We start from the raw sequence: 21815 nt of genomic DNA on the forward strand, positions 1-21815 counted from the left end.
AGGGAGGGTAAGGAGAATAAAGTGGGTCTCTCTTTGTGTGTGGAGAGAGAGAGAGAGAGAGAGAGAGAGAGAGAGAGAGAGAGAGAGAGGGCAGATAGATGGTAGCTGTGTGAGAGAGATTGAAAGATAAAGAGATAGATGATAGAGAGATCGATAGATAAATGATAGATAAGTGCAAATGAGATATTGAGAAATAGAGAGAGAGATGATGGATGAGTTTGGTAGAGAGAGAGAAATAGGTGATAGATTGAGAAAGATACATATAGATGAGAGATAGAGATTGCTATAGATAGATAGATAGATAGATAGATAGATAGATAAAAGAATATATTAGAGAGAGAGAGATGACAGATAAATGCACGAGAGATTGAGAAAGATAGATATAGATGATAGAGATAGGGATTGATATAGATATGATAGATAGATAGATAGATAGATAGATAGATAGGTAGGTAGGTAGGTAGGTAGGTAGGTAGGTAGGTAGGTAGGTAGGTAGGTAGATAAGATAAATAGATAGATAGAAAGAACAGTCCAATACACAAATACTAATACAGAGTCTCAATATATAAGAATTAGTCTTAACAATTTATTACATGGTATAATTTCTCTTGGCAAGGCTAACATAGCCTTATGGCAAGATATAACATTTACCAATTAAAAAGGTATCAATAAGGAAAGCTTCTAAATAACATTGGCTGGAACTGCCAAGTAATTAGGAACAGAATTAATGGAGACTGCAGCTTGCTCATAATATTTACCCTTTAAAAGGACCATTTCATTTTCACCAGAGGCTCCAGGGCATTGCCCTATATGAGAAACTGATTGTGTAGTATTGCATTATACAACATACAACACTGTATGCGGTTATTTTAGCAGAGACAGTCCAGTCTCCATCACAGTTTGGAGAAGATTTCATCTATAGTGCTAGACTTTCAGTGGGCCTCGGTCAAATCCTGACTCTAAAGATCTGAAAAATTAAAGGGAAAAAATAGCAAACAGAATTGGGAGAATAATAATCTTATTCTGCTTTCTGTCCATTTTGATATAAATTAAAATCAATTTAATTGAAAGGAAAGAAGGCTCTGGGAAAACGTTGCCAACTCAGGGTTAGCTGTTCTTTTTATACAGTAATGTGGAAAAAATTGTTGTGAAGCGGACAATGGACGGTACAAAATACACTTTCATCATTCAAAAATATCTCAAGTTGCCTTCGTTTCTGGAACATATTCCCCAATCAATATGGAACATAGGAAATCTCTCCGACGAATGTGAATTCAACACAATATGGTCTCGCTTGCTCAGTGCCAGTGAATTGTGTATATATATATAAAAAATATCCTAAATCAGTGCTCTTCTACAATTATCTCTCTCATCTAAATGGTTCTATTTTAGATCCAATTCTACTCTCCCTGCTGCTACAATACAGAAATGCCCGTCGTTCGTAACAATACAGAAATGCCCGTCGTTCGTACCAAAATATCAGCATTGGTGCCAGTCAGTCATTGTGGATTTTTTGACAGTTTGGATGGAAACCAGCTTGCAAAAAGCCTCAAATCAAATGGCGGTTGGAAGGTTCTCTTATCAGCAGCCATGCAACATTTTATATGGATCTACGTGGTTATGCAGATATAAAATCACATAATTTGGCAAGGCTAGAAATTAGATGTCCAATTTGCTGGAGCAATTGACAATTATACCAATCATTTATCCTAATATTTAATGCTTTTCTGGGTGGGCATTTTTTCTTCCTGCCTAAAGCTGCTTCTCTCCATCCATTCCAATGATTAGGAGAATTTAGGCCACTGTTTCTCAATCTCAGCATCTTTTTAAGAGGGGTGGACTTCAACTGCCAGAACTCCTTGGCCAGAATCCATGGACTTCAATTCCCAGAATTCTCCATGGCAGCTAGGGAATCCTGGGAGTTGAAGTCCACCCATCTTAAAAGTTGCTGAAATCAAGAAACACTGGCATAAGAATAGACACAAGTCTTAAGAGGAACAGAAAGGTCTACACATCCCATCAGCCTGGCCCATGGCCAAGCACCATGGAAGGGGAAGCCCAATGCATGGGAAGGGAGCATTCAAACCATTAGAATAGAATAGAATTATTAGAATAGAATAGCATAACATAGGAAAGAATAGAATAGGAAGGAATAGAATAGAATAAAATAGAAAAGAATTAAAATAGAATAGAATGATTAGACTAGAATAGGAAAGAATAGAATAATTAGAATAGAATAGCATAGCATAGGAAAGAATAGAATAGGAAAGAATAGAATAGAATTATTAGAATAGAATAGAATAACAGAGTAGGAAGGGACCTTGGAGGTCTTCTAGTCCAACCCCCTCCTTAGGCATTCTTGCATTTTAATGACCCATAGAGCAACGTGGTGGCTCCCGGCTTACGCTAGCGCTCCCATCTTTACCCCGCTGTGGATGATGGGTGCAGGAATCCACCAGACTGGAGGAAGCTGTTTTCCCTGTTCACAAATAGCTCCTTCAAGGCGGAGGGATTGCGGAACGACTCAGCCGGTCTTCGGCGGAGGGATCTTCTCCTTCCAAGGTGGCTCCGCCCCCTCAGAGCCGAAGACGCTTTTCGAGGCAGCCCCGTCCCTTGGGGGCTCCTTTAGCCCCGCCCACCGGAAAGTCCCCGCCCCTCCTGTCAGATCTCGTCCCCTCCCCTTTAAGCGGACGACTCTCGACGGCCCGCCCCCACCGCCCGTCCCTCAACGACGCCGAGGCATTTTGTCCCGCACCGCGTCCCGTCCGCGGCGGGAAAAGGTTGGCTGCGCGGCCGCCCCTCACGCACCCCGGCACCATGTCGTTCCGCCGGCTCGTTACCGTCTCGGCCGCCGCGGCCTGCGGCTTGGCGGGCGGCTCCGTCCTCTTCTCCGCCGTGGCGCTCGGGAAGCAGCCGCCGTCGCCTCAGCAAGGGCCGGAGAAGGGCGGCGGGACGCCCCGGAGTCCCTCGCCGCCTCGCTGACGGGACCTCTGCCGCCTCCCCCGCCGCCGGGGCTGCTACTGTTGCCGTCGCCCAGCGCCTCGGCCGCGCCCGCCTGGTTGGAGAAGGCCAACGGCTGCGGCTATTGGGATAATAACTGGGACAGGTGAGGAGATTCCCCCCCCTCGGGCCTAGAGACCCCCCCCACGCCTACACCTCCCCCCCTCCCCAGTAGAGACCCCCACTTCTATACCTTCCCTCCCCCCTTAGAGTCCACCCCCACGGCCAAATCCCCCTGTTCCCAGAGCCCCTCTCCAGAACGCCCCCACTCCCAGACCCCCATGTCCAGACTCTCTCAATGCCCAGAGCCCACCCCATGGCCTAATCCTCCTATTCCCTGACCCCCCCCCCGAACGCCCTACACTCACCTTAGCCCGTGTCTTAATCCCCCATTCCCAGACCCCCCTCCCCCGCCCAGAGTTTCCCCCACTCCCAGAACCCCCCCCACCCAGGCTCTCTCCCAATGCCTGGAGCCGCTCCCCCTACACTCGGAGGGTGTTGACATCCCCCAAAGCAGAGAGAAGCTCCCCCCCCCCCCCCCCAGCTCTTGGTCAGTCGTCAAGCCTGGGACTTTTCATCTCTTTCCCCACCCCGAGAGGGATGGAGCCCATCATCCCCAGCACCCTCAGCCCTACATTTAGGGAGTTTGGCGTTGTGGGTCTGATGCACCTGGAAAGTGCCAGCTGGGGGCGGGAAGGCGATGCCCGAATACACAGTTCTTTTTTGGGTGGGGGGAGGTTTCTTCCAACAACCTGAGGGAATCCCCTGAGGACCCTTCTGGTGGGGGGGATCTTGCATTTAGGGAGCGGCTCTTTTTTTTGTTGGGGGGGGGGGTTCTTCCAACCAGCTGCTGGGGGAAATCCCCTGGAGAGGCTAGGAAATTTCATTTTCATTTCTTCCTTTTGTCAAGCATGAATTAGATAACAGATATAACTGGAAACATGATTATGAATACATGAAATGGATATGAATAAAGGGGAACATTAGGATAGGGAAAGAAGGCACATTGGTGTGCTTAGGCACGCCCTCTTTTACGGACCTCTTAGGAATGGGCTGAGGTCCACAGTTTAAGGTTAAAGTTTTGGGGGTTTGAGGATGTAACAACGGAGTCAGGTAGAGCATTCCAGGCATTGACCACTCAGGTGGCTGAAGTCGTACATTCTGCAATCGAGTTTGGAACGGTTTACCTTCATTTGGGGTGGGAGATTCTCCTGCAATCTTGGTCCTGGTTTAAGCTATTCTAAGGGAACATTGAATGGTTTTCTCCTAATCCGGGTTCTGCATCTTGGGTGCTTTGTGGTCCAATATTAGGTTGGCCTCTCTGGCAGGCTTGTTGGGAGAATGAGTTGGAGGGAGTGGGCAGGGCAGGGCCTTGCCAGTCCATGTTCTGAAAGGAAATAAATCCCCATGGTTTCTCCAGCAACTTTAAGATGAGTGAGCATTCTCATAATGCTGGTTTTGGGGAAATTTGGGAGTTGGAAGTGGATGCAAGCTGAATGGGGGGTTTCTGGGAATTGAAGTCCAGCCTTCTTAAAAGTTTCCAAGATTGAGAAAAACCACCCTAAACAGTCTGGAGTTTCATGTGGACGATATAAAGCAAGATGTCAGGGGTCATAATCATTTCCTAGAGTCATCACATTCTCACGTGCTGTGCTTCCCTGCTCTCTGCAATGGACAGATGCAAGTTCCAGCCCAAACATCCAGAAGGCGAGGATGCAGAGTAGATATTAGCACTCCAGTTACTCAGATGTTTGGAATGATATATGGGTTCTCCTGCTTGAGCAGGGGACTGGACTAGGAGACCTACAAGGTCCCTTCCAACTCTCTTAATCTGTATCTAGTCTAAATGCTTGAATTATTAAGAAAATCTCCCCTTCTCTTCCCTGCATGCCTTTTAAGAGTTTTTTAAGTTGAATCCTCTACTTGTGCAAGTTTCCTGCCCAATTAGAAATACTTTCTCAAAACAAATGTTCTGGATGCTGATCCTGTAAGTCCACATCTGTATCGGTGCTGTGGGATAAAAGAAGATAGGGGCCCTTATTTTCTTCTGAATAAGGTGGCCAAATATACATTCAAAAATGTTAGTAACTTAGTTTCTCTTGCCATGTCCTGCTGTTTGTCTTAAGGCACGAGTTGCTGGAGATAAACGGTGTGAATGAACTTTAGTGGATGTCACTTCGTCCCTGATTTGTTGACAATATATTCCCCCCCCCCCCAGTACAGCCATGCCTGAGAGGAGTTTAAAATAGTTGGCTAGAGTTCTACTAATATCATAGGAACTGGAACCATACGCTTAAATTTTAGGGTGGTAGAGAATCCAGCAATCATACCATTCATGTAAAAAAACAAAGCCAAATGTTACCAACCCTTAAGCGTTGGATGCCATTCCTGCTGAACACACATTTTGAATAATTTCCTTAAGCCTTACCAATTCAGGAGAACCTTTGAACATTTATAATCTATGGCAGTTCATGAGAGAGGGAGAAGAGAGAGAAAGAGAGAGGGAGAGAGAGAGAGAGAGAGACTTCACAGTTATCGGGAATTTCGGACATCAAAGTAATTGCCAAATGACTTCTGTTTCTCTGATATAAATGAAATAATACCTATGCTTTTCGGACCGCTGCGGTTACTAATTCACTTAGTAAAGAGAATTAAGCATTATTTTCTGCCTGATCCCTTTCAGATTAACGCTAAATCTGAACGAAAGCCTTCCTAACATTTAATTTCATAATGGGTTGGAACTGCTGGTCTCAGTGTAGGTATGGGTAAGCGAAAAGCCCGTAATCGGCTTATATGTGGAGACACTGGATCCCAGTCTGAGGTTTGCAGCTTGACTACATGGGGTCCGTCCATCCATCCATCCATCCATCCCTATCTATCTATCTATCTATCTATCTATCTATCTATCTATCTATCTATCTATCTATCTATCTATCTATCTATCTATCATCTCTGTCTATCATCTACCTACCTACCTACCTATCTCTACCTATCATCTATCCATTATCTACCTACCTACTTACCAAACCAGGATTTGTTGGCTTGTTGTAACACGCAGAACAGCTTATTTTGAATGTCCGAGCACTCATTTGTGGTTTTCTTATGGGTCCCCTTTGTAGAACTTTTAGCATATCAGGTGATTTCGTTTAGCTATGGGCAAGCAATAGATGGTATCATTTTCTTTATATTTGTATTTTTATGTTCACAATTCTTTTATTTTTTTAAAAAAAACTAGTTCAAATTTCTCTTTAAAACTAGAAATCGATACAGATTTCAAGAAAAGAAATACTGCTTCTGCAAATCAGAAAGTAAAGATGTAGCAAATTGATATTAATAACTAGCCCCTGTGAATTTAGCTTGCCATGGATTCCTTTGTTAGCGTTTACGTTCAGATGTGTGTATTATTTTTCAACACAATGGCCACTGTTGGGAAAGTGAAACACAGTGTCTGCTTACTTGAAAGTCTATTAACACCACAAGCATCCATCACATCAAACAGACGAGCCAGCTTTGTGCTTCCGTTTATCTTTCATTTTCTGACTCATTTTGTTTTGGCAGCTCTCAAGGCTTTGTCCTGACTCGCCTTTATATCTCTACTGTACTTAATAAATCATGAAGGGTAGAAGCAGGAATAAAAAGCCAAATTTGGATCTGCCATTAAATGGGAAAAAAATAATCCAGTGATGGGAAATGTGTCAAAGTGCCTGGAACTACCAAGTAGCTGAGCTTATAGCAGGAACTGCCTTTTGCCTTTTTTATTTTTAAATATAAAAGGTTACAGGTAAATTGCTGTCTTAGTGGATGTGTTATTAGTTGTAAGTGAAGGGATGAATTAAGCAGAGGTCACAAATCCAATAAGGGTTGGTTGTTTCATCATCTATTTTGGAATAAACAGCTTTGTGTATTGGCTAAGAATATAACTACATTTATGCAGGATGACTTGTGTTAGCAACAGAAAGAGGAAAGGAAAGGAAGACAGGGAGGAGAATTAAGAGTAGGAGAGAGGGTAGGAAGGAGAAGAAAGAGAAGCGGGGAGAGGAAGGGGAAGAAGAAAAGAGAAAGGAGAGGGAAAATGAAAGTAGAGAAGAAAGGAGGGAGGGAGAAAAGGGAAAAAAGTAGGGTTGTGGTAAAATAAAATAGGTGTATGGGATCGTAAGCAAAGCAATCCCGATTCTATATTTCAACTTTTATATGGAAAAATGAATATTTAAAATTGTCAGAGCCCTGCTTCGGTGGACTTTTTCCCTTGGTGGACTTGGAGAGTTTTTTCTACTGCCTGTTATTGACAGTGGGGAGCCTCAGTTTATCTCCCCCGTTGGCCATTTGGCCCTTTTCCAGCTGGGCCTTTAAACATCTGTGCGTAGGAGGACTCTCGGTTCCACCTTACTTTCTCAGACTTTTGGGACCTTTCTCAGCTTTACTAGAGGGGGAAACGTTATCCTCCCCCTCTGTATACCATCTGTGGATTGTGGCTGGGTTTTCAACCATCTTGGTCAATTTAATTGCCATAGGAAGGGAGAGGAGCGGAGTACCTCTCCCTCTCCCTCCCCCTCTCCATCTTTGTTTGTTTCACTTAAGTTCTGCGCATTTTTAGTTTCTCCGCATTTTATGAATGAGGTGTGTATGGTGTGATTGTAGATGGGTGTGCCCACTTTTTAATTCCTATTATTATTGTAACTTTTGTGTTTTTAAACTGTTAGTGGGGAGTGATTGGTGATGTGACTGTGTTGTTTGAGCAGGTTGGGACCGCAACCGAGTACCCCCTGCACTGATTGCTCTGCAGAAGTGTCAGGGGGGCCTGGGCTTAATCCCAGCCGCAGGATGATTGATTCGACGGGCCTGTCGGGAAACGCGGGGGCTATGGGGGTGGGTGGAGGGATTACGGACACGGGAGTGGGCCGGAGCATTACGGTCTTAACAGGGAGGGGCAGATATGGCGGGGACTTTAGGGCTGGCCATTACCGGGGAAGGAGGGCTCGCTACGTTACAGAGATCCCTCCTTCCGGCCCTATGAGTCCCACTCCAAGGCCAGATGGCGCGAGTAATCAGGACCCTGGTCTCAGGCTGCTGTCGCTAAATGCCAGGTCTGTAGTTCACAAGGCTCCCCTCGTCCGGGACCTAATTTTAGACGAGAGGGCAGACCTGGCATGTATTACTGAAACCTGGCTGGGCCCGGAGGGAGGAGTCCCCCTCACAGAGATGTGCCCAGAGGGTTTTCAGGTGCTTCATCAGCCGCAACCCCAGAGAAGGGGTGGGGGTGTGGCTATTTTTATCCGAGAGAGTCTAATACCTCGTAGGATCCCTGCTCCGGAGCTTGTCGGGTGTGAGTCCTTGCTGGTGAAGTTGGACCTCAAGGGTCAAGTGGGCTTGCTGTTAACGTACCTGCCTCCCAACAGCGTTGCAGCAGCCCTCCCCTCGCTCCTCGAGTCAGTAGCTGAGCTGGCAATTGAGTTCCCCAGGCTTATGGTTCTGGGGGATTTCAATCTGCCTTCGCTCGGTGAACACTCTGATGGAGCGCAGGAGTTCATGGCTTCCATGACAGCCATGGGCTTTACCCAAGTAATTCGGGGCCCGACTCACTCGGCGGGTCACATGCTCGACCTCGTATTCCTCTCGGAGCTGTGGAGTTGTGATCTTGGTTTGAGGGGTAACGAGATCTTGCCCCTGTCATGGTCGGACCACTACCTACTGAGGCTTGACTTTCGGAGACCAAACCCCCACTGTAGGGAGGAGGAACCGATTAGGTGGTTCCACCCCAGGCGCCTTATGGACTCTTTAGGCTTTCAGACGGAGCTTGGAGTTATTCCTGATACCCTTGTCCGCAGTCCGGCGGAGACTCTGGTTGCTGCCTGGAATTCAGCAGCGACAGAGGCTCTTAACCGGATTGCGCCTTTACGGCCGATCCGAGGCAGTGGATCCAGGAGGGCCCCTTGGTTTACCGAGGAACTCCGGGAGATGAAGCGCCGAAAGATACGCCTAGAGCAACGATGGAGATCCAGTAAGTCTGAGTCAGACCGAGCGCTTTTAACATCTAGCATCAGAGCTTACCTTCGGGCAATTAGGACGACAAAAAGGACACACATTGCCTCTCTGATTGCTTCCGCTGAGTCGCGCCCAGCCGCCTTGTTCAGGATAACCCGTTCCCTCCTAAACAGGAGGGATACGAGCGATCCTTTGCAAGGCAGAGCTGAGGATTACGTCCAATTCCTCACGGATAAAGTTGCTCGGCTTCGGACGGACCTGGACTCCAATTGCGCAGAGTCAGCCGAGGCACCAGGGGAGAATCTGGAAGGACATCACTGGATTGATTTTCAAGCTGTTACCCCTGAGGACGTGGACAAGGCCATGGGAGCTATAAGTGCCTCCACATGTGTACTGGACCCGTGCCCCTCCTGGCTGGTCGCTAACAGCAGGGAGGTGACACGGGGCTGGATGTAGGCGGTTGTTACCGCCTCCCTTCGGGAGGGGTTCTTTCCCCCCGGTCTAAAGGCGGCGGTGGTGAGACCCCTTCTGAAGAAGCCATCTTTGGATCCAGCCGTGTTAAACAACTATCGTCCAGTCTCCAACCTTCCCTTTGTGGAGAAGGTTGTTGAGAAAGTGGTGGCCTTTCAGCTCCGGCGGTCCTTGGAGGAAACCGATTATTTAGATCCCTTCCAGTCGGGATTTAGGCCTGGCTACAGCATGGAAACCGCTTTGGTCGTAATTACCGGTAGTCCTTGACTTATGACCACAATAAACCCAAATTTTCTGTTGTTAAGTAAGATATTTGTTAAGTGAGTTTTGCCCCACTTTACGACTTTTCTTGTCACATTTGTTTAAGTGAATCACTGCAGCTGTTAAGTTAGTAACCTGGTTGCTAAGTGAATCTGACTTCCTCATTGTCTTTGCTTGTTGGAAGGTCATAAAAGGTGGATCACATAACCCCGGGACATGTCAACCGTCATAAATATGAACCAGTTGCCAAGCATCCAAATTTTGATCACATGGCCACAGGGACGTTGCAATGCTTATTAGTGCCGTGACTTTTTTTTCAGTGCTGTGACTTTGAATGGTCACTAAAAAACTGTCGTAAGTTGATGAAAAAATGGCAGGAAGGAGATATTTATACAATCTGAATTGCTAAGGCTGGCTTTCTCAAACAAAGGTGCAGCACATGAGTCCATTGCTTTGCACATCTGCTGTGTTTAATGCAAGAATATGAACTCCAGTTTCCTGCTTTTAGGAGGGAACCGCTGGCCCTCATGAACTTGAAGAAGAAAAATGAAGAGACCGGTGAACAGGAGGCGTCTTCTCGCTTAGCCCGCTATAAAACAAAAGCTACCAGGCACATATTCCTCATTCGCCATTCTCAGTACAATCTGGACGGGCAGCAGGATAAGGACAGAATCTTAACAAAGCTTGGTAGGTATGATGGGGTAGTAGGTGGGGATATAATTTATGCCTATGGAGATTCTCAGTCCTCCGGGTCAGGTTGCCCCAAAGGTGCTTTTTCAAGAGGCAACTGGACTTTCTGTTTTTGAAGACGTTCCGCTTCTTACCCAAGAGGCTTCTTCAGTTGCCTCTTGAAAAAGCATCTTTGGGATGCAGTTTATGCTGAGGAAGCTGCTTATTTGGTGTATAATTAATGCAGAGCCTTCTGTTATCTCCTAAATGTAGATTTTTCTTAGTCGCCATTCAGTCATTCAGTCAAATGACTCTGCTTTTTTTAAGCATACTTAGTCCATTAACTGGTATCTGTTTTCAAGGCAAGGAGGTCTAAATACCTTCCTTATTCAGGAAAAAAAATGCTCTGCTTCCATTTCTTGCCAAATTGCAAATTTCAGTCTGGATGCAAAATAATCCTTGATAATATGAAGAACGCAAACAGGAATGCTGGGAAAAGCAGCATATTCTAATTTTAAAATACTGTGCCGAAACAAAGGAAAAAAAAACACCTCTGTGCCTTATTAGGAATTTATCCATAAATTAACTTTTTAGGCCGTGAGCAAGCTGAGCTGACCGGGAAGAGACTTGCCAGTCTGGGGCTGAAATTTGATAAAATTGTCTATTCTTCCATGGCCAGAGCAACGGAAACAACCAACATTATTAGCAAACATCTTCCTGGTGAGTGTCTTCTTAGCACTTCTTTGTGGTGGTAAGCAACATTTGTGTAGTTTTACTACATGCCAGCAGGACCAGGCTGTCTGCTTATACTTTGCTTATGTGTTATATCTGAGGGGTTGGATTTGAAGTTTGTGGCCAGTAGGGAACCAAGAGATTTTGCAGATTCTCAAGAGCTTAGCTCAACGTTCACAAGTTCAACAGCAGTTGAGGGAAGGCGCCGTAGATCCAGTTTAGGGATCTTGCTGCATACAAGTCACTGGCAAATCTTGTCTTTTTGTGTAACTGGTGTAACAAATTGAAAAACAGCCTCATTTTAAAAGTAGGGGAAAACTAAAGTGATCGTTGTTGATTTCAGAAAAGGCAGGCACACCCACACAGCTCTACGTATTAATGATTCACCTGTGGAGGTGGTTCACAGCATCAAGTTTCTGGGTGTGCAGCTAACGAGTAGGCTGGCTTGGTCACTCAAAGGGGAGACACTGGTGAAGTGCCTGCATTTTATGTGTCACGTGAGAAAACCACATCTTCCTCCCACTGTCCTTACCACTTTCTATAGAGAGCATCCTGTCATATTGCATTACGGTCTGGTTTGGAAGCATTACTGCTTCAGACAGGAAGGCGGTACAGAGAGTGGTGAGGACAGCAGAAAAGATTATTGGCAGTTCCCTCCCTTCTATCCAGGACATGGCATATAAGCAGTGCTTCAGCAGCATCCGCGGTATTGTCTGGATTCTAAACATGACCTGTTTTCCATGCTACCTTCTGCACCTTTGGGCCTTTCTCCATAACTGTTGCAAACTTATTTTTCGCCAGGTGTGGCTGCAGTTAGGAACATAACAGTTCTGTAAAACAATTGCAACATTCATCCATTTTATGTTTGTTAAGATTTCATCCAGCTTTTGGAATGCATTGTGTCAGATTAAATTCTGACCTTTTGCTTATCTCTTTTCCCCGTTGCCATGCAGATTCTTTGTATCAGAGAAAGATAACTAGGACATAATGCCTGAGTCACGTATATTATTGTTCCTTGTCCCTACTTCTAATCTTGCCTAGTTTACCCCAGCAACCACAAGCCAGCAGTGGCATAAGCCAATTCCCTGAGCATCATACAAAATCACCTTGAAGCACATGATGCCTTTTTATAGGTAGGCAAACAAGAAGCATTAGTCCAAAGGGCATTTGGTGTTGATTTAACTGCTGATTTGAGATAATATTGTGTCAAAGCGACCGCAACATTAACTTGGAAAATTGAAATGTTGTCTTGGTTTTGCTTGTTCCGGAGCATTTGTGAAGAAAGTGTGACTGATTATCGGAAGATAAAATTGGGCCGAAAGGAAAATATAGTACCAACCAGAGATGCCTAGTTAGTGACAAAAAGGAAACAGATAAGTCCATTTCAGTGAAGAGTGCTACAACGCTGCAAAACTATTTTTAAAGAATCAAAAACCTGCAGCAAGGGAGCATGTGGGAGGGTTGAAACTACTGTTTCATCGGGAGTTAAAATTTTATATTGGAAAAAAAAAAAACAGAACAAAAAGTGGCATCTATGACAAGATGAATGAATATTGGGATTCATGTATAGTCTGTGACTATAATAAAAATTGTCTGATTGGTGTCCATCAAAGTTATAATAGTGTTTCCTTGAAGGCTCCAAAGCAAGACAGCATTTTAGAAAGTTGTTGAGCTGGCACAGATTTGCTAATATTTATCCAAGGTAGAAGTGATGTGCCAGTGCTTGGAGGCTGTTAGAGTCTGGATGGGAACGAACAAGCTTGCACTCAATCCCAACAAGACCGAGTGGCTATTGATGCTCCCTCCCAAAGATGGTCCAGCTATTCCATCCCTTAGCCTGGGGGGTGAAATCATACACCTCTCAGAGAGGGTTCGCAATTTGGGAGTCCTCCTGGATCCACAGCTGACGTTAGAACATCATTTGTCGGTTGTGACCAGGGGAGCCTTTGCCCAGGTTCGCCTGGTGCACCAATTGCGACCCTACCTGGACCGGGAGGCCCTTCGGATAGTCACTCACGCCCTTGTCACCTCAAGACTGGATTACTGTAAAGCGCTCTTCATGAGGTTGCCCTTGAAGAGTGTTTGAAGACTTCAGTTAGTCCAGAATGCAGCCACGCGAGCGATTGTGGGTGCACCTAGGTACACCCACGTTACACCCATCCTCCATGAACTGCACTGGCTGCCCATTGGTCTCCGGACTTGCTTCAAGGTGCTAGTCGTTACTTTTAAAGCCCTACATGGCATTGGACCTGGCTACCTGAGAGACCGCCTCCTGCCAATTACCTCCCAAAGACCGATTAAATCGCACAGACTAGGCCTTCTCCAGATTCCATCTGCTGGCCAATGTCGGCTGGCGACTCCCCAGGAGAGGGCCTTCTCTGTTGCAGCTCCGGCCCTCTGGAACGAGCTCCCTGTTGAGATCCAGACCCTTACTACCCTTCCGGCCTTCCTCAAAGCTATTAAGACCTGGCTGTTCCGGCAGGCCTGGGGCTGTTGAAGTATCCAGCCCCACTTTAAGTTATGAGTGTTGCTGTACTTTTAAATTGTTGTATTGTCTTATATGTTCCCCCCTCCCTTTTTATTGTAAGCCGCCCGGAGTCTTCCGAGAGTGGGCGGCATACAAAACTAATAAATGAAATGAAATGAAATGAAGATTGTTGAGGGCCCTCTTTCACTTCTAAGACTTCAGTCAGAGAAATGACAGCAAACCTTTCTACGAAAACTGTTGTCCTAAGTCTCTTACGGAATTGTGTATGTGTGTGTCTCTGGAAAGACACTTAAGACCAAAAGGCCTGTAAGTCCTCTTGTGTACGTTGGCTGGTGTGTAAATCAGACCATGCAAGGGTTGTATGCATCCTTCTTCTCTGTCTTCCTCAGGGGTGTCCAAGCTGAGCACGGATCTCCTGCGCGAAGGCGCTCCCATTGAACCCACTCCGCCCAGTTCTCACTGGAAGCCTGAAGCAGTGGTAATATCTGTTCCAGAATTTAGTTTTTGTGGGTATAACTTCAGGGTTTCTTTTAAGACCAGTGTCTCTCCGCATATGCATGTGTCATCTCGTGAGAAAAGGCAAGTTTTGCACACTGATAGCAGGTCAAAAAGGGACATGGTGGCTCAGTGGCTTAAACGCTGAGCTTGTCAGTCAGAAAGGTTTACTATTTGCTGTTTTTTTAGTGACAATAAACGAGCAGTAACTTATTGACAACGCTAATCAAAACTGGTGTTTCTCACTAAAAAGGGCATATATTGATTAAAAGAATAATGCATTAATAGCAGGGTGGATAAAAATTGATGATTTTTTTAATAAAAGCAAAAAAATTAGATTTTTTAAATTGGATTTTTTTTTATTTTTATTAAATTTATTCTAATGAAATGCTTTTGGAGTAAAACAACTATCTAAAAAGAGTTTCCTATTTAAGATACATTAATAATGCAGTTTATTCCGCATGAAATGTAGCCTGAGGCTGTATATTCTGCAATATTGGGACTGTCGATGAGTCATCAGCAGGCCAGAGGAGGAGCCGCTGCAGGGCAGAGATGTCAGTTGCTCTTTAAAAATTACGATTTAAATCGAGTTGATTTAAATCAAGTTGTCTTGCTAGTGATTTAAATCAAATCCACCCTGATTAACATACCCCCCCCCCCAAAAAAAAAGTTCAGCCATTAATAGTGGAAATCCAACATTGTTTTACTGTGGGGATTTTTTTTGTTTTACAATTTCTGTGTTCTGTAATTCGTCAAATGTAGGAATTTAAAGCTTTTCTTACGCTCTTACAGAATATTGAAATATAAGTGAGATGGTTTGGGGACAGCCGAAGCACTATTTAGATAAAAAAGCAAGGCTCAGCAACTTAAACTGGATTTTAAGGACTTACACAGTCTGTCCCTTTAATTCTTGCTGATTCTAGCCATCCAAATAATATTAAATATCTAGATTTTAGTCTTTTGGGGAGCCGATCACGGGTTCCAATTAGTAAAACAAGGGGTGGGAAAATAATCTCTGCAGGTTTTTAATGATCTGCCTCTATCGCCAAACTTTTGCTTTTAGCAGTATTACGAAGATGGTGCTCGGATTGAGGCCGCCTTCCGAAACTACATTCACCGAGCAGATATCAAGCAGGAAGTAGACAGCTACGAAATCTTCGTCTGTCACGCCAATGTTATTCGCTATATCGTCTGCAGGTAACTCCGGCCGCAGAAGAGACCCACACCGTGTGTGAATGTGTGTGTGGTTAGGGCAATGCTCCTAAATCCTTGTGGCTCTTAAGCGGGGTTTAACACGTGCTGTGCATTAGATGGCGGGACCGGATGCTTTTAGCACACGGTTGGGAATTTAGGAAGGCCCAGTAATTGGAACAGTTGTCTGCAGGATTAACTCAAGAGCTTTGGTTTCTCGCTCTTAAGTAGCGGGATTTAAAATAATCGTTTAAAACAAATGTAATATTTTAAAAAAACAGGAGTGGGGAAGAAACAGAGAGAATGTTTTAATTCCTGAGTTAGCATCAGTAAATTTCCCCACTTCACTTTGCCAACACAGCCTCCCCCATTAAGAAGCCTTGTTGGTAGCTGTGGTGCATCAACCAATGGCTGGGGGAGTGGGTAATGGGAGTTGTAGTTCCTTACATGAAGGTTTGCAAGGCAAGGACAAAGGGATGAATAGATTGATTGGAATCACTCTCTCTCTGAGGATATTTCAAACGTACTAGAAGCTTTTTATGTACCGTATTTGCAGGAATTGTACTGGATTAAATTTAAAGCTGTACCAGTTTCAATGACACTCGATCTATACTTGAACTCATGTTTATATTTAGCTGTGCAGATGATTGACAACATTGTTAGATTTGAGGCGAGCTGTTTTTCATTACTTCAGATTACCCTCACTTAAGATTGCTTTAGTATTTACCGTAATTTTACATCTTATACTCCGGTGTAAAACCCACCGGAGTATAAGATGCACCAAGGTTTTGAAGTGGCAAATTAAAAAAAAATGTAGGTAGGTAGATAGAGGGATAGAGAGGGAGAGAAAGAGAAATACAGTAGGTAGGTAGGGAGAGAGAGTAGGTAGGCACGTAGGTAGATAGAAGGGGAGGGAAATACAGTAGATAGGGAGAGAGAGAGTAGATAGGTACGTAGGTAGATAGAAGGGGGGAGAGAGAGAAACAGTAGATAGGTAGGAAGAGAGAGAGTAGGTAGGTAGGTAGAGGAATAGAGAGAGAGATACATTAGGTAGGTAGGGAGAGAGAGTAGGTAGGTAGATGTTTCCAGGTGTATTTATCCATGTGCTGCAGAAGGAAATCGCTAACAATCTGCAGCACCTAAGACTTTGTTTCTGCTGGCACAGCACTTGATCAATACAATTCTCATCAGTTAAAGAGCTTTCCAAAAGGAAAAAAAAAAAGTTTTTGCACTCTGCAAACCTCCCAAAAATGGCCCGTTTTTTTTTAAAGGCATGAATCATGAATAGCCTTAGGGGAGGCTTGCAGAATGCTGCTGGAGGGGGGGGGGCAAAACGAGCAAAAAACGGCCCATTTTTCACGAAAGGGCCCGCTTTTTGTCAAAAAAATTGCATGTATAGCCTTATGGAGGCTTATAGAGTGCTGCTGGGGGGGGGGGGAACGGCCCCAGCCCCCAGGAGCTTACTGAAAGCCTCCATAAGAGTATGCACAGCCATTTTGGTGAAGGGGACATGGCTTCAGGAGGCAAAAATGCTGTATTTAGTGTATAAGACGCACCCAGATTTTCAGCCTCTTTTTTGAGGAAATACTCCGAAAAATACGATAAGTTTATTTTGAGTTAGAGGAGGATTCTAGAAACAAACAGAATAGAATAAAATAGAATAGAATAGCAGATTTGGAAGGGACCTTAAGGATTGCTTAATCCTGCTAGCGAGTTTTTTTATCTGATTTCTCAAAAGCGCCCAGATTGATTCACACAACTTGTTAAGTCATAAACCGTGGTTTGCAAACTATTAGAATAACAGAGTTGGAAGGGACCTTGGAGGTCTTCTACTCCAACCCCGTTTAGGCAGGAGACCCTACACCACTTCAGACAAATGGCTATCCAACATCATCTTAAAAACTTCCAGTGTTGGAGCATTCACAACTTCTGGAGGCAAGTTGTTCCACTGATCAATTGTTCTCACTGCCAGGAAATTTCTCCTTAGTTCTAGATGGCTTCTCTCCTTGATTAGTTTCCACCCATTGTTTCTTGTACTATCCTCAGGTGCTTTGGAGAATAGCTTGACTCCCTCTTCTTTGGGGCAGCCCCTGAGATATTGGAACACTATCATGTTCTTTTCTTCTTCTTAAATTAGACCCACCCAGTTCTTCCACCCGTTCTTTCTATGTTTTAGCCTCCAGTCCCTAAGGGGAGAGACAGAAGGCGGGCAATGGCTGTAGAAACATTTATAGTCTTGCTGAAACAACAATTCCCTCTTTTAAAGATTCTTTTAGCTCTCCTGGGGGGATAAAAAGCTCGCTGAGTTAATTACGATTCTTCGTACGGCTCTTTATTTAATCCCAGCATAATGAATTCCTAGACTCAGGAGACCAGTTCGCTTTTGACAACAGTTGAACACACTCCCGAGGAAGGCACATCCTGCTTTTATTTATTTTCTACCTCGCCTTTATTCTTTTTATAAATGACTCAGTAACTCTTTTCCTTTTTTAAAAATTTTGAAGAGCACTGCAATTTCCTCCGGAAGGTTGGCTTCGGATATCCCTCAACAACGGCAGCATCACTCACCTGGTGATCCGTCCCAACGGTAGGGTGGCCCTGCGCCTGCTTGGTGACACGGGCTTTATGCCACCCGAGAAGATCACCCGCAACTGAGTAAGCCTCCTTTGGAGTTTCCCCATCAGCTTTGAACCCATGCAATAATATTGGGACACTGTACAGGGAGCCATCGACTTAATAGCCGTTCATTGAGCACCGAGGTGGCGCAGTGGTTAGCGGGCAGTACTGCAAGCTACTTCAGCTGACTGCTAGCTGCAGTTTGGCAGTTCAAATCTCACCAGGCTCAAGGTTGACTCGGCCTTTCATCCTTCCGAGGTGGGTAAAACGAGGACCCAGATTGTTGGGGGCAACAGGCAGACTCTGTAAACCGCTTTGAGAGGGCTGTAAAAGCACTGTGAAGCAGTATATAAGTCTAAGGGCTATTCCTTCCTTCCTTCTGGTTAGAATGCAGTATTGCAGGCTAATTCTGCCCACTGCTAGCTGTTCAATTCTGTCTAGCTCAAGGTCGACTCAGCCTTCCATCCTTCTGAGGTGGAAAAAAATGAGGACCCAGATTGTTGAGGGCAAGAGGCTGACTCTGTAAACCACTTAGAGATGGCTGTAAAAGCACTGTGAAGCGGTATAGGAGTCTAAGTGCTATTGCTATTTAGCGATCATTCAGTTACAACGGCGCTGAAAAATAGGACTTATGACTGTTTTTCAGTTATAACTTTTGCAGTATCCCCATCATCACCTGATCAAAATTCATATGCTTGGCAACTGGTTCATATTTATGACCGTTGCAAAGTCCATGGGGAAGCCAGATTCACTTAACAACCATGTTACTAACTTATGCACTGCAATGAGTGGATACTTCCAGATGCGGCCAACCCTTTCCCTCAGCAGCTGTGGCTAAGAAAGGTCATAAAAGAGGGCAAACCTCACAACCTAGCAACAGAAATGTTGGGATCAATTGTAGTCGTTGAGGACCTACCTGTAATATTGGAACATCATTTGTTGTGTAGGATACCAAGTTAATTAACGAATGCCTTTCTCATCTGTCCGTCCTTTCAAGCTCGTGGAAACAGGGAGGATCTCCAACCAAGAGGACAAAGCTACTTCCAGATGCGGCCAACACTTTCCCTCAACAGCTGCAGGCTCTCTCGACTGGACTTGGTTTGGTCTCAGACTGTTTATTACACGTTAAGGTTTTGCGTGCGATGTTGACCCTTGAGAGAATTGGAGAGGAGCCACCTCAAAACCACAATGCTGGTAGCCTCTCCCCAAAGCCGATCCAAGGATTTCCACCCTCTTTCATATTTTGGGGGAGAAATGCAGCGAAGTCCAGGGATACATGTTGGGTAACTGGAATCAGTGTAAATCCAGACACCACTGGATCCAGTAATTCTGAAGAGGAGGGAGACGAAGTAGCGCCTTCTCTTATTATGCAGCTCCGATTTGCACATGGGCACTGACAAATATACTTTTAATATAAATTAAAAACATCAGAGGCGGCATCTGTAGTTAGAGTTGTCATCCAAAGCGGTGCTTGAATAGAAGCGTAGAATTGTCTACGCTCTCCTCTCTTCAAGCCCCGTCTAGTTACTTGGTCTTTTATTTTAAGACTTTTTTTTTTTTTGCTACAAATGTCTATTCCTAAAAATAAATTAATAAACCCTAAATGGGAGCCTTTCTTGGCTTGGCCCTTAATAACTGTCACAGGTTCTCTATCGTTCATCTCTTGATTCCATTAAAGCATCATTAAATTAGAAATACGGATAAGCTATTCCAGCAGTGACTACTGCTCCTTAAGGTACTCCCCTCAAGGTGTTCCTTGTGAGGAGGGGTGGGGCGGCGGCCTCCTGAATAGCCTTGCAGCCCTTCTCTGGGCTTGCCCACACTCCGCTCTCCGTGCCCTCGGATCAGTGGAGGCAGCTATTCCTCACCAGAGGGGATTTGCTGCCTATCAGCACCACTGCCAGTCAACAGTCGATCCGTGAAGACAGGCAGCTCTCTGCCCAGCTGACCACCTCCCCATTTCTTAGGGACCCGGGACAGCATCATCTTCAAGCCTCTCTAAAGTGACCTATCCACCTCTGTTGGACAGTCCTAGTTCCATCTCCTCCTCCAAACCGGACTCCAATGGGTCCACGACACTTCTGTACTTCTTAGAGTAAAATATACTTTTTATGCTGGGGGGGGCGGGGGAAGCTGAACCCTTGGCTAGGAACTGCCACTTGTAGACAGATTCAAGTGCTTCTTGTGTTATCTTGCTGCTTGTGGGATTGTGGAAGTGGAATAGCAGGACGTTGGGGGCTGGGGTTATTCTGTGGTCAGAGAAGACACCGGTGGATCTATGTCAAATCAGTGTGGAAAATGTAAGTTATTTCTATTTGTCTTTTATCTATGAAAATAAAAACGGAATTGGTTTTCACTTAGACGGCTTTAAAATTTAAGAGTCCCTAATTTTTTTTTTAAAGTGAAAGTTTCCATTCTGAGATTGAACACACCAGATTCACATAAGGCAACAAAAATAGAAGTGTGACATTGGTCTGGTGGGTCTTCGCTACTTACTCAGTGCGACATCCGGTTTATTTTGTTGGTGGGAAGGTGGAATTGAAAATTACAGACATTATGAAATGTATCCTGGTTAATTTCAGCTGCTGCTGTTGCTTTGGGTCAAATTCTGAAAAGACTTGGAACATGTAAATTGTGTGTCATTAACAGTAAGTCATCTGCAGTGTTTCTAATCTTACCCACTTAGGAAATTTTAAAGGGTGTACTTCAAAGGAGTTATTTTTTTTTAAATGGCCTGATCCTTTTCAGCCTCTCCAGATCTGTAGCTGAGTAGAATGGGATTAACATGCTTCCTGTGGCCTCTACCGCTATCTTTAGGGCTAGTCCCTTCTACCAACAACTGATTAATGAAGAAAAACAATTTTAATAAGCGTGTTTTAAAAATGCACATTAACACAATGACAAAAAATAATAATACACAAGTCTGTTTTAGACAATATTTTCAAGAGCAATCCTTTCTTCAGACATCTCAACAAAAAAAAAGTATTAACTGAACATTTGTGCTCCCAGAAACATTTTTTGAGTATAAAAGTATTAACAAAAAAGCAAAGGAAATTGGTCAGTTGCCTACAGTTTTAATCTGTGGTGGCTGGCTAAGCAAAAATGCTTTCCTTTATACTGTGGAATATCTGCACAAGACCTGTAGCGGTTTACAATAGCCCTGTCCAGCTTTGTACCATTTATGCAGACAAGGTGTAAGGCCCCTAAGGGCACCTTTAAGCACAAAGGCTGAATTTCAGAAACTATGCTAAAGGGATTTTTAGAAACTGCCTTTTTATCACAACAGTGCACTACAGAACTCTGGTGCATTCCTCTTCTTCCTCCACCACCACCACCCTCAATAAGATAAAGATAAATCATTCCCAGCTCTAGGGGGCGGTGCTCATCTCCGTTTCAAAGCTGAAGAGCCAGCACTGTCTGAAGACCCCCTCCGTGGTCATGTGGCCGGCATAACGCAGAAGGCGCACAGAACGCTGTTCCTTTCCCACCATAGGTGGTCCCTATTTTTCTACTTGCATTTTTTATGTGCTTTCGAACTGCTAGGTTAGCAGAAGCTGGGACAAGTCACGGGAGCTCACTCCGTTACATGGCGCCAGGGATTCGAACTGACAACCTTTCTGATCGACAAGTCTTAGCATTGAGCCACCGCATCCCCCTCCCCCAATACACATCAGTCTTTAGGGCTTCGGAGAAGTTAACTTTGATATGTGATTTAGTACAAACCTGCAGAGGCTCTATTACTTTCTGGAGGAGAATCTCGATTGCAAAAGCCGGGTGAGCGAAGAGGGTGTGGCTCCCAAAGCTGGTTTCTATTCCAAATGAGCCTTAAAATCAATTTAATTTTTGTTTTCTGTATACAGGACACACTTATATTACATATATAAAATAAATAGATGGTTACAGTACTTCT

The 21815-nt window shown here is 44.6% G+C and overlaps 1 protein-coding gene across 1 annotated transcript; it reads left to right on the forward strand.

Annotated features, from left to right (window-relative positions):
- The first annotated feature begins 2709 nt into the window (after positions 1–2709).
- PGAM5 (PGAM family member 5, mitochondrial serine/threonine protein phosphatase) lies at positions 2710–20278 on the forward strand. The gene is given in 8 exon segments (XM_087705767.1): positions 2710–2947; positions 2950–3106; positions 10223–10401; positions 10978–11103; positions 13993–14081; positions 15162–15295; positions 17794–17944; positions 18916–20278. Coding segments are annotated over 7 exon segments (966 nt in total). The 5' UTR covers positions 2710–2817; the 3' UTR covers positions 18916–20278.
- Positions 20279–21815: the final 1537 nt, after the last annotated feature.

This window comes from Thamnophis sirtalis, unplaced genomic scaffold (assembly GCF_051295495.1).
Source record: "Thamnophis sirtalis isolate CommonGarterSnake01/CBP01778 unplaced genomic scaffold, rThaSir2_p1.2 scaffold_2, whole genome shotgun sequence".
Classification (NCBI taxonomy): Eukaryota; Metazoa; Chordata; class Lepidosauria; order Squamata; family Natricidae; genus Thamnophis; species Thamnophis sirtalis.